The 16,377-nt window shown below is 30.7% G+C and overlaps 1 protein-coding gene across 9 annotated transcripts in view; it reads right to left on the bottom strand.

Annotated features, from left to right (window-relative positions):
* Nucleotides 1–325: 325 nt before the first annotated feature.
* The window catches only part of LOC106473645 (kin of IRRE-like protein 3), a 345,725-nt gene continuing 329,673 nt past the window's right edge, over nt 326–16,377 (bottom strand). For 8 of the 9 annotated variants that reach the window (XR_002614039.1, XR_002614036.1, XR_002614035.1 and 5 more), the window contains 3 exons: nt 12,730–12,971; nt 9,113–9,248; nt 326–567 (listed from right to left, as the gene is read on the bottom strand). Coding sequence is in view for 1 of the 9 variants with exons in the window: in XM_022403114.1 (XP_022258822.1) it covers nt 12,777–12,971 (195 nt within the window). In the remaining 8 variants the exon portion in view is untranslated. The remainder of the gene's footprint in view (nt 568–9,112; nt 9,249–12,729; nt 12,972–16,377) is intronic. The other variant, XM_022403114.1, reaches the window with a different exon arrangement.

Here is a 16,377-nt window from a genome sequence, read left to right as displayed (position 1 = left end):
TTATGACGGTGAATTTGATTCATAAAAATAAAAGTTAGTTTAAGGCATTTAGAATAGAAGTTACGGTTATATTGAGAATTTTAATAGACTTGTTAAGTTATGTTAAATTATTAACTAAGAACTACGAATGAGCATAAATATTTTAGTTCAAGCGCCACCTAACGTCTTCCGAATGTTTCGAAGATTATATACAATCTATTGCTTGTAACTGAATGTGATTTTAATGATACATTTTTCATTATGATATTACTCTAATTTTCAGATATTTTTAGTAATTGACTAAGATTGTTGCACGTGATGATTGCACAACTAATCAAATTTAATGTTGTATTGTTGTAACGTATTCATAAGAGTATTTAAAAGAAACATCCAGAGTGGCTGTGACAACACATCATTATATAATACGTCTTATTTTGTGTACCTATTTATTAGAATAGCAAATTCAGTTGTATGTTTCCAATATTTCGGATACCAAAACAGTATATTCTCTGATAGCGTCTAATTTCTCGAAATAGTTACTTCTCTACCCTCTTCTAAGCAGATGTACTGTTTTCGGAAATCCCTTTCCTAAGAAATATAAACAATTTACACATAAGTAAACAAATACCAGAATATAAAAGTTATGACCTATACTATAAATTTTAAGAAATGTTGATAATTGCACAGATGTCCCCGTATTTCAAGGTTTATAACATTAATATTTGGGATTTAATCACCACTGTGACCACAGTGCAAATAACGCATTGTGAATGGTTTTACGACAAAACAGCAAAAAAGCAGCTGACATTTTTAATCAGCCAACAATACTGTATTTGCTGAACTATACATAAGGTATTAGTATTTAAATATAAAAGAAAAGTACGTACATTAATTATGACTAAGTAGTTAAAGTTGTTTTTGAAGACAAAAAAAAGTAATAGATTTTGAATGTTCAATTTCAACTTCTTTTAATGCTAATCGCTAATGTAGCATCACACCAACACCAGTAATTACTCTTAGCAACACACATATTTTTTGCTTAATTTTAATTAACATTAAAGGAGCTTATAAAAGCATCGGAAGATATTAATAGCAGTTGTGCCGGGCTAAAGAACTTAATTATCAGTCCATTTTTTTTTATGTTCTTAGATTTATTAAATACCCTTAACATTTTATCCTTTTAAATATATTTTTTGAATAAAATTAAAATTGATACCCAAGATAAATAAATGAAGGAAAATGACTATTTCTTCGAAGAGGTTTTAGGTATATTTTTACACTGCTAAATATATTTAATTTCACCAGTCTTGGGTAAATTATAATATTTTGATAATACTTGCTGTTTAGCCACACAGTTCCAATGGAACCTATATATAATAAAGGTTTTGCCCATTAGTTAATCAGATGACAATCTTAATGAGTTAAAGTTGTAGAACAACTTTAAGAAATTAATACAAACGGTAAAATTAAAGGTTTGTAGACGGCTTGAAGGGGTAATGAAAGAAACAACTGTAAACGTATAACGTTTCGTAAAGATTATGTCATCATCTGGTACGTTTAAGTTGTTCCAGTTTTCTGTTGTGCACAGATTTCTTCTCTTAATTTAACACGGAGTTGCGTCAGTTGATGGTCCGTTGTATATTGTTGTACTCATCTGGTTTGAGGTAGTAGGGAAGTTGGTGGTCTAATTCTTTTTTTTACGTTTTTTTAGGTAGTTTAGCTCTTGATAGTTGGAATTCAGGGTATCTTTTAGAAGTTGTCGTTACATGTTTTGAATAATACCTGTAAACCGGTTTAGGTTTTTGGATAACTTGACTTTTACAAAGTTGTGAATTAACCGCTCAGAGCGCCATTGTCTGAGGAAAGAAACATCGTTTGTCTTTTTGACGATTTTTACGCTTATTTCACGAAGTAATTTTATCGTTTTTAAATTTGATGACGAAGGACCCACTTTTTAGGAAATAAAAGTTTGGAGATAGGAAGTGAAAAAATTTGTACCTGATGGTGACATAATCTTGTCGAAACGTTGTGCATTTATAATAATTACCCATTTAAGCCGTCTCCAAACTTTTATTTTCTAAAAAGTGGGTTCTTATTCAACCCATTTGAATTCATTATGACGATTACTCGAGGTTTTGGGAAGTCTAAACGTTTGTCTTTTTTATCCTACTTATACCTTTCTAGCATGCTCCCTCACTTGTCCACCACCATAAGTCTATGGTACCTTACAACTATCTCCAAACTATGTAGAGATAAGGTGGAGACGTTTTTAAATAATATATTTGTCGATTTTAAAAGTAATTTTCACTCAATAAATTTTTATGGCTATGAACATTTTAAAAACACTGCAACATTCACTGAACATTCACAAATATGAGTGTATAATTATGTTTGTTATTAATTTCGCGCAAAGCTACACGAGGACTATCTGCGCTAGCCGTCCCTAATTTAGCAGTGAAAGACTATAGGGAAGGCAACTAGTCATCACCACCCATCACCAACACTTGGGCTACTCTTTTACCGTCACATTATAACGCTCCCACGCCTGAAAGGGCGAGCATGTTTGGTGGGACGGAGATTCAAACGCGCGATCCGCTGATTACGAGTCGAACGCCCTAAGTCACCTGGCCATGCCGGGCCTATAGTTATGTTTATAAATAGTTAATTTACACAATCCCTCCTCTTCTTGTTAGGAATGAGTACAGTTTGGACTTTATTGTAATAATCATCAGTAGCGGGGTTTTAAGAACAGTAATACAAAAACAATTATGAAAACGTTCTAATTACAGAATTGAGAGGAAAAAACAAAACAGAGACAATTTCACGTTGCACAAAAACGACGATGGTTTTACCAGTAAAGGCATCATCAGGTATCTGTCTGTAATTGATGATGTCTTTAGTGGCGAAACCATGGTCATTAATAAATGGAGTTTTTGTGAAACGTGAAATTTTCTTTGTTTCTTTTCCACAATTCTGTAATTATAGAGTTTCATCAAATACCAACGGTTTCAAGTAACAATTATACAAAAAATTCTAGTATTATAAGTATGTCTATAATGTTAAATGTCCACTTTTTAATTTAAAATTATACACGCTTATAAATCATCAGAATTTCAAAGCGTATATGATACGCAAGCTACAATGATGCTGTAAAAATATTTTCAAACAACATTAATATTAGCATAACTTAGGCCTATAATTTCATAATATTGAATATTTACGAGAAATAGGAACTATGCTGAGCTATTATTTGTAAAACTTTGTGAAATGGTCGACAAACATAAAACTCTCAACACTTAATCGTAGTATTATTGTAATTAAACAAGCCACGAGATGGCACCAAATATCAATCTTGTTTATTACTATATTTCGAACTTCAGTGTTATTGTTGTTTGAAGTTAAGCACAAAGCTACACGATGGGCTATCTGTGCTCTGCCTACCACTGGTATCGAAACCCGGTTTCTAGCGTTGTAAGTCCACAGACATGCCGCTGTGCCACTGGTGGCTTTTCGAAAAACCCATAGTTGCCGTTGTTTGATTATATTAAAAACGTATTTTGGAATCTATTTGAAATAATTTGGTAATATTCGTGCTTTGAAAACTTGTATGGTGCAAGTCCTGTAAAAACAAATTATCAAGTTTCTAATAACACAGAAATATACGGACAATTCCAAAAGCTATGAATATATTTAATCTTAAGGAAAAAATACATACAAAGCCAGGATAATCTCCTATGTATACCTATATTTATAGAGAAAATATAAAAAAAATCTCAGGAAATTTTCATATACTTATATTGCCCTTCTCGCTTTATTAAAAAGGAAATTAACCCTTTAATTATTAGGATAAAACTAATCTGCATTCCGATTTCTGACATAATATAATTTATATCATAATTTTAACTTTAAATGAAGTATTCATAATATTGCAATTTTCAGAAATGATATTAAGTTCGTGCATGAAGCTTCGAGACTTTGTAGAAGCAAGAAAATCAATTAATTTTCATACCATAACCTTATTTAGGGAGAATTATCTATTTACACTGCCATATATAAGCTGAAAGCTCTAATATATCACAGATTCTATAGTAGTCGTACTTTAATTTAGTTGGGTTTGAATTCAAGGTTCTATGCATAAGAATGACCACCTATCCATAGTTTCAACGCATTCGTCGATAGTGTCTATTTGTAGAAGTTACTCCCATGCAGAAAAAACAATAAAATATACAACTGAGATCCATAGTAGTCAATTCATGTTTTTTTTTTATCGATTAATAACAACATTAATTCATGTGGTTTAATTTTCAAACTATCTCCAAAAAGAAAATAAACAGATCTCATTAAAGTTTAACTTGTGCATTGTATATGAACTACGAAGTTGTCTCGAACATTTTATAAACATAATATTAGCAAATAACCATATAATTTTAGAAAGATGATTCAAGAAATTGCGAAGTAGCAACATTTAACAAGCCTCTTGTGTCTCTGACATCTCAAGAAAAATATCAAATATTAATAATTATGGTATACGTCAAAAATTACTTTGAACTCCTTGAATATCAAACATGGGATAAAAAGTTCTGAAGAAATTCTGTAAATGAAATCCTCTAAGAGCAAAAAAGAAAAATAATGGCGTACTATACATTTTATGTTTCTTATCTATTCGTTCGTTAGTGAGCACAGAGCTGCACAAGGGACCATCTCTGCTGTGTCTAACACGAGTATCGGAACCCAAATTTTACCGTTACAAGTCTTCAGTCATACCGCTGACCTCTTGGGGGCAGGTTGTTATGTTTGGTGTTATAAAATACTCTACATATTTAAAATTTTTATAGCTACTTATGATCGATTTTATAAAACTCCAAAAGCTAAAAAGTATTTGATTTTCACGTTGAAAATATTTCGTTTTCGCATACGTCTTTAAATATCTAATATTGAACAACAACAACAATAGAATACAAAGACACATACTGAAGAACCTCTGCGCAGATTACAAGTACATTTTTCTGATTAACTTGAAACTAAGAGATTTTAATAAACTTTTGTTGATTATATATTTCTATATTACGTTTTTTTTTATTTTCTATTTTTCACTTTTTCCAAATTGTGGACGTGACGAGTTATCAAAATGAATTTCTGATTACTACGTTCAAAGATTGAATATTTTCATTAACACAAATCACGTAGCCGTCATTGGATAAATTCAATCTATTTGAAATTAATCAGCCTATTTTCTGATCAATTGAAAACACGAGAAACAATATCATTATAAAAACAACAACAAAAGAACTCCGTCTTAACTTGAACGAAATAAAGGTATAGGTTAAGGTACTTAGCGACATAATGAGTGTTCGTTTTAACAAAAAGGATCTTTAGACAATTTTACTTGTTTAATCTTATTCACTCAACTCGAAAGAAAGTTCAAATAATTAAGTATTAATTTGCAGATTTTTGAATGACACATCATAGTACATCATGATAAATCATAGTAAATACAGAACCTCTGAAACCTGTTTTTATGAAATATCTGAGTTTTTATCAAATAACTTACTGATGGTTCATAATGAAAAAAAAATTCATTTGGATTGCTGGAAAGAAATCAATTGGTTCGAATAAAAGTGCTGATTAAGCAAACCTAGTGAAATGCACAAAATATATGTTGCTGACATTGATGTGAATTTTTGGAAATATAACGTTTTCTATTAGTGCATCTGCGATAATACACACTTTATTTTGTCACACAAACATATTCGGTAGATATGTTAAAACAGAAGAGTTAACATAAGACATATCGGCTAGGTAAATACAGAATCTATCGATCTAAGAAACCAGATGAGAAACTGCACAATCAAACAACATTGAGGATTAATTGAGAACAAGTTCCGTGAAAATTACTTATCATTACGCTTTAATAAGCGTTGTTTGAATCCTTGGATTTATAATTGTATTCAGGATTTAATGAATTCCGGACTAGCTAGTAAATTAAACTTTCTGAAAACCACAAGAACAATGAAGCGAATTTCGTTCACACAAATGTAATATTATGCACATCTGCAGAAAGTAGGGTTTTACATATTTATTTAGAAAAAGGAAAATGTTTGCAATTCCCTTCAGAATGATTAAAATCTAAAAATTTATTTTTGTCGTTCAGCAAACACACACAAAAAATTAATCTTTTATGTACATTCAAAAAAGAAACAATTATATATATATATATGTATATACGGCTTTTAGGGCGGGATCTTAATACGAAAATTAGTTTAGACATGACATAACATTGTCGTGTGAGTAATGATGACTCCAATAAATGTTAAATTAATGATCAGGGCAAATACTTTTAATTTCTTAGTCATTAACCGGCTTTAAAAACATCAATGATGTATAGTGAAGTGTTTAGTCTCTTATTAGAAAATACTAGTCAGAATAGAGTTACGAATTCTAGGTTAATTTACGAGTGTCCAAAAAGGAGTAGTAACAGATTTTTCCGTATCACACGTTTGCTTATTTTTCATACAAAGTTCATATGCTTTACCGATTTAATAAAAATATAAAAAATACAAAATATAATCGAAATTTCAGGATTCTTTATATAAGCTTTACTCCAATTTGTTTACTGCTAAGAGTATCCTAAAAGTGTATTAGCCCTGAGGTAAATCTTCGGATTTCAGAGCTGGCGAGCCGGGTTCGAATCCGTGCATACCACAAAATATGCCCAAAAGTTTAATCTGTGGATGTATTATAGGAATGACAGTAAAACTCTTATTGTGCTTTGAAGGGTGGACTAATTATTTGTTCTTTAACCTAGAGATAAAATGTAATTTCACATTCTGAAGCACTGTCACAAATATTCACATTTACCTATTATCTGGTAACCGTTTTTAAGCACGAAAAATGAGGAGTTGTGTTTTTTACGTTGAATAACAAAAAGAAAACAATGCAACAATTTATGTTACCTGCCTTAAAACCTATCCCTTATATTCCATTTTTACCAACAGCAAATTACATTCCTGATATTCTAACAAATTTCAAGAAATGCATTAAAATTTAGGAATGACAGTAAAACTCTTATTGTGCTTTTAACTGTTTTTTCTTTCCTCTAGTCAATCGTTCAAAATTAGGGACTGTGGCAGATAACCTTAGTAGGTTTGCGATAAATACTTATAAACATTCTGATAATTTTCTTTATTTCTTTAAACATGGTTGGACATTACATACAGCATCAATTGCTGTATAAACTATATTCATTCGATTTTAATATTCGATCACTTTCTTTCGAGAAACGTCAGTAAGTTTTTGTCCCGGTGCCTTTTTAGTGAAGTTATACTTATTTTATACTTATATTAATAAATAAATAGTTTTAGACAAGTATAAACTTGTTAGTCTTAGTCTATTAAAGTGGGATACAATCTAGTTTTTGACCAAAATAATTTCTCTGGACTATCACATAAGTTACAATATTTCAGGAAGCCAAAACTTTAGAAAAGCACGTTCGTCTTAAAACTGGAAAACAACATTTTTTTTATGACCTAAGTTTTTAGCGAATGAGATTATTTCGAGATCTAAATTATACACCCGTCGTGTGTATCATGCACGGCAAAAACAACAACTTCTATTGTTTATTTATTGTTTATCAGTAGTTGAAATCATAACCCTCATGTGACTTGACTTTGAAGTTGCTGGTGGTTAAAATTATAAGTAGCACGTAACTTAATATTTTTAACTCTCTTAGAAGTATTAAGTAATACAACTATAAATTTATGTAGTTGTTCAAGAATATATTAAATTAGAAAATAGGTTCATATATACCTCGATGGAAAGCAGGTAGTCAACATTACCCACCTCCAGCTCGTGGGCCACTCTAATCAAATAGCTGGATTTGGCCGTCACCCTTATAACGCACCCATGGGTCCAAAATGCGAATTGCGATTTTTCTGGAGGTAATGAAACGCAAACCACAAAGCCTCGGGTATCTTGGGTCTCGTTAGGCCCAGTTAATATGTTGTAAAATTTAATTAAGAAATACTAAGTAACAATTAATTGGAAAAATTAAATACTGTCAAATGTTAAATAAATAACAGCAGATATGTTAATTTATCCTCATGAGAGAAAGTTGTTTAAGGGGGGGGGGGTGGACTAATTATTTGTTCTTTAAACTAAAGATAAAATGTAATTTCACATTCTGAAGCACAGTCACAAATATTCACACTTACCTATTATCTGGTAACCGTTTTTAAGCACGAAAAATGAAGAGTTGTGTTTTTTACGTTGAATAACAAAAAGAAAACAATGCAACAATTTATGTTACCTGCCTAAAAACCTATCCCTTATATTCCATTTTTACCAACAGCAAATTACATTCCTGATATTCTAACAAATTTCAAGAAATGCATTAAAATTTCAAATACACGTGCAAGCCTATAATTAGAAAAAACAATTGAAGGGAAATGAAATGAAGATTTTAATATATCAGACGAAACGGTGAGTAGCAGAATATAAATAGCTTTTCATAATTTTAGCAAGTCACGATACAATACTAAATCAATACACTAGTAGAATGTAATTTGTAAGGAAATTATTTTGACAGAAATATGTATATATATATATATATATATATTTAATTTCTTATATTGGAACACAATATACACAATTTTATGTTAAAGTTATTATCGTTTAGAGATAAACGTACGAAAGATGATTTAGAATATTAACTGGAAGAGTGTTTAGAAATTACAATGATTAGTATTTATTTTCCTTATGAAAAAATTACAATAAACATGGCGTACAAAATATCAATATATATAAAATTACATAGACAATTTTGTGAAAAATGAGTTTTCGTTAAATAGCTTAAAGCATAATATTCACAACATTTTAGCATATATATAACCTATAATGTGCTAATATTTTATAGCATAGTTTGATGAAACTATATGAAGGGCTGAAAATAAGAGAAAAACATGCTTAAGAAGTAATTTTATAATAATAAACAAAGAATCAAGTAACAGATTAATTTACTTAATACTATTGTTTGCTAATGGCCTAAATGAGTCGAATAACGAGCATTACTATATGTTGTTCGAATGTTTGTTAATTGTATTTAATTAACTTTTATCTCTAGTACCAGTTTCCTTACCATTAAGATCTGTTTGATGATGGCGTTTCCCTGGGGTCGTTTTATCACTTGTATCTCAGAATTGTGGACTTAAATGGATTTTAGTATACACACAAACACACACACACAGAAGAAATACTGATTTCTGTAAAATATCCTGAAATAATCACAAAATTGTGTGTTTTTGATACAATACAATTATTTTACATAACTGCAATAATAACTACAGTGACGTAAACAGTAAATAAATTATTACTTTTTTATCTTTTTTTAATCAAAAAGTCTTTATCGCTTCACCTTAGGGAACATGGAAAATGTTTAATAACTTAAGATATTTGCTTAATTCGCTACTTTCTAATCTGTGAAACAATTACATTTTCATTCTTTGGAAAAATATACGAAAGTAAACAAAATACTAATAATTAGATGTGTATGACTTTGTATTTTCGTAAGCTTTAAAAAGCTTAGCACTTAAGATTTTTATTAAAGGATTAAAGGAATATTCAAAGGCGCATAAACAAGATATATTTGAAACTATACATCTATGAATAATGCAGAGACCAACGCAGATTATTCTGTTATTCCATCATTGTTTACACTTTATAATTTTTAATAGTTTTTCGAATTTGTCCTCATTTGATCAATTTTCATTAAAATGTTGATTACTCGGGAGAAAACAAATAGGATAATAAATGCCCATAAGAATAAAACATCACAAGTCACGATACTAGCACTTTTATCTATTTAGTTTGCTTTCGAAATATGCATGAGGCTAAACATATACAATGCTGCTTATATTCAAACCTCAAACCAACATACATGTAAATCCTCGAACAAATGAAAATGTATACCTTCAAAAATATGACTTTTTACAAATAAACTCCAAGGCACAAGAATAAACAACAAACCTTATTACTGAAACATTAAACATTCTAAATTTTATTTCACACAAAACAATAATTGAGAGGAATACAACACATTTATTAGAGTTAGCTTCATGTATTGTAAGGTATTGAAAGACCTCATACTGTTGACTTAAGCTTTTCACCTTTTTCTAGAAGTTGGACAGAAGTGAGTTAGGAATGTGAGACTGGCCAACGATAACTCTGTGGAAAATATCGGCTATTGGCCGTATCCTGAAGAACCTACAGGACACTTTACTAACCACAATCTCTTGGCTTCAGATGCTGATCTCCCAGTTGATCAGTAGGGTAATATAATGAACCAATATGTTGTACTTGAATGTTGTCTAAAACCTTACTAGAGGTCTTGGCCATTTCACGAGCTGATGAAGGTTTTAGACGACTCCTGATGACACTCTTGCTTCTGATAATCATGGTCTCCAGTAAGTATTGTGTACTATTAGGCTGTGATGCTATCACGAAATACCTCAGTTCTTAGCAAAACAGGAAGGAGCAGTAATACAATGCTTATTGCAAGAGTAATCTGTGGTGCAGTGGCTGAGTTTTATTTTTCTTGGACTGATAGATTATGATAGCAAGAGCAATTATATGTTTTTTGTATTTGATTATAGATTAGCTATGGTCTGTTCTAGATTTTTGTCAATCATTCACTTCCAACTAATTAGGCTTCATGTTTTACATTTATGTGACATATGCATCTTCGGTGCTGTATATGTCTTGGTGCTTTGATTGAAACAGATAATTACTTATTAGAGCTAACTAGAACTCTCATTCATGGTACATTGTTTTTGTTGGAACTGTAATCATCGACCTAAATTCGAATTGGTTTAGTTGGTGTGGATCCACCTTTATCTCAAACAAGGGTTAACACAATGACACATGCTTTTGATGTGAAATCAGTCTTCCAGAGAATGTAAACGTTTAAACCTAAGCACGTTCCGTCCCCAACCTAACAAGAATTAACATTATTGTATATTACATGTTCCATGGTGATTAAATCTACCGTGATTTGTTTTCTTAACTTTAAATTAGTTAGACCTTTGAATTCATGGGTATTGTATTTTTTGGGTGTGAATTTTTGTAAAAGGATTTGAATATTTCAATGAGGTTTATTGAATTAGAGTTACATCAAACTTTAACTTATGCATTTAGGGTAAATGATTTACATATAACATGATGTACGTCATCAAGTGGGCTGGGTGTTTCTCTGTTTGTAAGATGCATTACGTATAAAAGTAAGGTACTCAAACTAAGACTGAGGGAAACGCTGGGACAACACTATTAGATATATAATCCCAAAAGATCGTTTGTTTGTTTTAGTGAAAAGTCACATTTTGTTGTGCTCTCCATGGGGGATCGAATCCCAGATTTTAGCGTTTTAAGTCCGTAAAAATACCGCTGACCCAGCCATCGACAGTACCAAAAAAAAAAAAGGATGAATGATAAAAGTTTCATTATATATATCCTCGGATAAATGAAAAATTGATCTAATCAGAGAATCCGAACCAAAAAAAAAATCTCAGTTCTAACTCTAAAACTTTAAAACATAAAATATTTTGAAATAAATGTCAATTAGAGGTAGTGGATTCGTAAGCACCCAGCATACTTATTCTACGAAGAAATCCACTTAGCCTTGATATGACATATATTATTAGTTGTCAGAGTAAATATTTTAAGCACTGATTAATATGAAAATTAACAAACTTATTACATATATGTATTTTTTACCAGACGCACTGCACAGTTCCTGATAAACCTATTTATCAGTTCAGTTCTTATTAAAATTAGCATTAGATCACCTAAGTTTACCTTAATGTAGGATTTACGTTTGTTTAGAAGTTTTAAGCTGTTATTTTTGATACTTTGGATTATTGTTGGCATTTTTCTTGGCTTTTATTATGTTACTTATTAAATACAGACAAAATTGATTAATTATTAAGGCTTTCTTGGCCAATTTCCTCAATGAAAAATTCAAAATTAACCTTGTTATAAAAATCTAGTTAATTACAGATCTCTTTCTTCACATTCCTCTTAATATATCCATTACGGTTCAAAATGAGAGGTGTGCTAAAATAACGTTTCAATTGTATATTTTGTATCTCAGAAATCGTTGCGCATGATGCTTTTAGTTGAATACTAGTACTCATCAGTTGGGCTGGACTTTGGGCTGACTTAAGTCACAATGGACAAATTAAGATAAATGTGGAAAAAATACATCTACAGTTTACCCTATTTTATATGAAATTTGAAGCCTTTTGATTTTCAATAGTTCACCGACTTTCGGCATTTAAATCATAACTTTCACAAATAATCTTTTTATTTTTCTCGCTAAAGTGTTAACTGAAAAAAGAAGAGAGTTAAAATTGTCATTGTAATTCATTTTCAAACTATTTAATGTAATGCTGTTGTTGTTTGTTATTAAGCACAAAGCCACAGAAAGGGCTGTCTGTGCTCTGCCCACCACGGGTATTGACCCTTTTTCTAGCGGTGTAAATCCACAAACATACCGCTGTGCCACTGGGGAGTCATTTAATGTAATAAAAATGACATATGTTGCAAAAAAATAATTAAAAAATAAGAAAACTTAATCAAAAACTAAAATAATGTGATTTTATATTGTAGGAAGATGGTATTTCTTTGAAATATTAACTTATAAACAGATTGAAAATATCTTTCACTCGCAATAAAATAATAGTTCACAGTGTATACACTTACCAAAGTAAGGCACGTTGAACAGTAAATGTGATACAAAGACAAATTTATCACACAGCACTTTCTTGTCTGCTCTCCATTAGAGGAGTTTCACATGTGGCACCACATTCTTCCTCATCTCTCTCAGGTAAGTGACGTCTCAAGCCAGTCTTGGAACATTCTGGTCCTGATCCGTTTGACATGACGTCTTCAGAGCAATGCGTAGTTATTGTTGATGTTAGTCCTTCGTAAGAAGTGTCTTCTTGCTGAAGAGAAGTAAAAAGAAAACCAGCTAAGATAAAAAAAATCACCCTTAGGTAGGACTGGAAAACATAATATCGAAACGTTTTTCAGAAAACTTTCTAAAAGGGAAATCTTAGTTAAGGAAATGTAACGTACAACACTAAATAATAAGGGTAAAGCTTCAAAATCTAAACTAGTATCCAACCAATAAGGGGTCACACAGATCCCCCCCTCCTTTTTTTGATTAACAATTATTTGCCATATTTGCATCTCCAGAATATATTACATGTCAACAGAATGAAAAAAAATAAATATTTGGAAAAAGTAATTTAGAATTATTTTTTCGTCCATACTGTTACTTCCGTAACACAAACATCAAACATGTTCAAGTTAGCAGCATGAGTTGCGTTATTAAAGTTAATTTAGGGTTAAAAACAGAAATATAGCTGTAATTAACTATTAAGTTATTGCATAGATTAGATTTAGGTATGAAAAAAATTAAAATATTTATCCGAAATGCCACTGTAGTACCGAAACTTAATTACTCTCAAAATCATACACATAAAGCCCACAGTAACAATTAATGACCTGGGTCAAAGGATTAAACATTCAACTTGAAAAGCATACATCTCCAGATGGAGTTGTTTCATTCATTATTAGGAAAATCAGAAGAACAGCTACTCACTTCAAGAACTCCACAGACGTTTAAATTCGCCCTATGATGAAACACCTTTAAGAGGCTGGTTATGGTGTCTTTAAAGATAAGAACACACTTTGTTGCTGCAGGATACTCTAGCCCTCATGAATCAAGATATCTTAATGCTATTGCGAACAGATTTCGCATCCTTTTCCCATTTCCTTATCCCTATAGATATCTTTCATCGTAGGTAAGGAGTGTCATGTTCTGCTTCAGAATCCATAAGCATCCTTTATTTCAAGGTGTTTCATGGGTTTGTGCAACATACAAAACTCGCGTGACTCTGGTTAAAAATATTCAACTAAAGTAATATATAACAAACAAAACCTGAAGGTGACTAATTTAAAATTATCTCACAAAAGTAAAATGCAGCATGTAAAAACGTGAAGGTGACTCAAGTTAAAATCTCCCACGAAAGTGATAAGTAACATGTAAAACTTGAAGCTGTCTCAATATAAATTTTCTCACAATAGTGTAGTGTAGCATGCATAACTTGAAGGTGAATCAGATTAAAATATTCCACACAAATAATATGTAGTATGTAAAATTTGAAAGTTACTCGAGTAGATTAAGTCCAAAACAATATAACTTCAAAGTTGATTAAATCACCAGACTCCTTTCAGAAGTGTTAGTTCGAACATTTTCTTGGAATTAAAGGAATCATTATATAGGAAAACTTTGTAATGCATGAATATAATTTGCGGAGAAAAATAATCATGAATTTAGAACGATATGTACATTTTAGGGGAGCGAAAAGTAATCAGTTTTTCATGCTAATTTGGTCAGATGTGTAAATACTTGTTTATATACATATGTAATACTTATATTAATAAGTACCATAATGTAGTCTGATGTTTGGAGACAACAGATATTGACTGCCATTGTTTCATTTGCTATCCTTTGCCATTGGATATTCATAACGTCATCAAATATCCAAATAAAATCACTATTAGCCTATGAGTATTAACCTTAATATTTTACAGTTCCTAGTTAGTTTTATTACTCTGAAACTTCGTAAATTATTAAAGATAAGGAGTTTGTTAAAAAGTAACTTTTTTTTGGGACACGAACTAGTAATGAATAAAATAGGAGTATCCTGATTATATGCAAGAACGCTTCTTACACTAAAACACGTGTAATGTATTCCATAATGCATATTTTATTTTGTGATATATATTCATTGAAAATGAAATATTACATCTGATGGGAGAAACTTGCTTTTCAAAATAATTTGGTTTTATTTAGGGTAGAAGAAATTGCAAACTGTTTGTAATTAATGAAAATGTCATCCTTACGTTATCCAACTAATTGTAGATCTCACCGTAACCTATGACCTTTTAAAGTAACATTATCTTAATTTTAAAGGTACTTTGAAATCTCTGATAATTCACAACATTCTCATTGATCAATTTAACTCTGCTCTTTTACCTTTGAAGGTGTATTTGTTTGTTGTTAAGCACAAAGTTACACAATGGGCTATCTGTGCTGTACCTATCACAAGTATCGAAACCCGGTTTTTAGTGTTATAAATCATCATACTTTCTGCTGAGCCACTGGCGGACTCCATCTCTGAAGGGCAATCTATACATCGCCATTTGTGATGCTTTAATTTCTATATAACTTTTATTAGTTCTGCATAGAACATACAGACACCCATTAGGCTTAACAGTATAAGGAGATTGAGTTCGAAACGAGTACGTGTTTCAAACTAAGAATAACATTTACGAAAACTATAATTACACAAAAGCAATATCAATAGAAAAAAGATTAGAAAAAAAATGCATATAAACAACTGATTAAGAATAATTATTTATATCATACTACTCGATAAATAAATAATAAAATGGTGGCAAATTCTTTGGAGTAAATATATGTAATTAATCAGCGACATTACAGACATCAGAAGGTGCTCTAACCAACTACAAGAAAAACGAACTTTTATGCCCCTCAATTAGTTTGCATCCGTAATGTGTTAACAGAGCTTCGATGTTACGAGACCAATTACATATTTCTTTGTTATTGTGAATTTTTGTATAAAACTATAATTAAAGCAAAACATGGGAAAATGAACCGAACAATCTTTTATGTCTTGATGTATATGAAACTTACTGTATTATGAACTGGAAACACTGAAAACAGTTGGTTCAAAACTTTGTGATACTTAATTACAGGTAGCACGGTAATGCTAAATATAGTACACTTTACACATTTTAGTCTCATCTTTCTTGCAAAAGGTTTAAAAATAAGTTCAATTTTCGTTCACAAGTTTAGACTGTTACTAATGCGTTTCACGTTACAGTTTTACCACATAAATACATGTTTTTTTTAGGTCATTTCTGGAATATAAGAAGCGCATTCCAGGTTTAAAAATGTGAATCTACGACAAAGATGTAAATTATTTATGTGCGAAAGTTTCTTTATAAATGTATTTCTAGTAAAATAACTGCAAAGTAACTGAAAGTATGTAACTCGTTTTACCTTTAATACTTCTATGCACGACACTGTACTAAAATGTTTTACTCTGTAACTAACTCATGGTTATTTATTCTGAGCTGTAGAATGTAATTCAAATTTATTCCATTATGTGTGGTATATATATATATATATATATAAGATGTATATCTACAAAGATATAGAAATATTACTAACGCTCTATGGTTGGTTTAAGTTTCTATTATTTTACTGGTATTGTTTTATTATTTTTATTCTGTCTTTGTTTTGTTTATTCTATT

This window comes from Limulus polyphemus, unplaced genomic scaffold (assembly GCF_000517525.1).
Source record: "Limulus polyphemus unplaced genomic scaffold, Limulus_polyphemus-2.1.2 Scaffold132, whole genome shotgun sequence".
Lineage (NCBI taxonomy): Eukaryota > Metazoa > Arthropoda > Merostomata > Xiphosura > Limulidae > Limulus > Limulus polyphemus.
The sequence above is the reverse complement of the archived record's forward strand: the minus strand, read 5'-3'. Positions and strand labels throughout refer to the sequence as shown.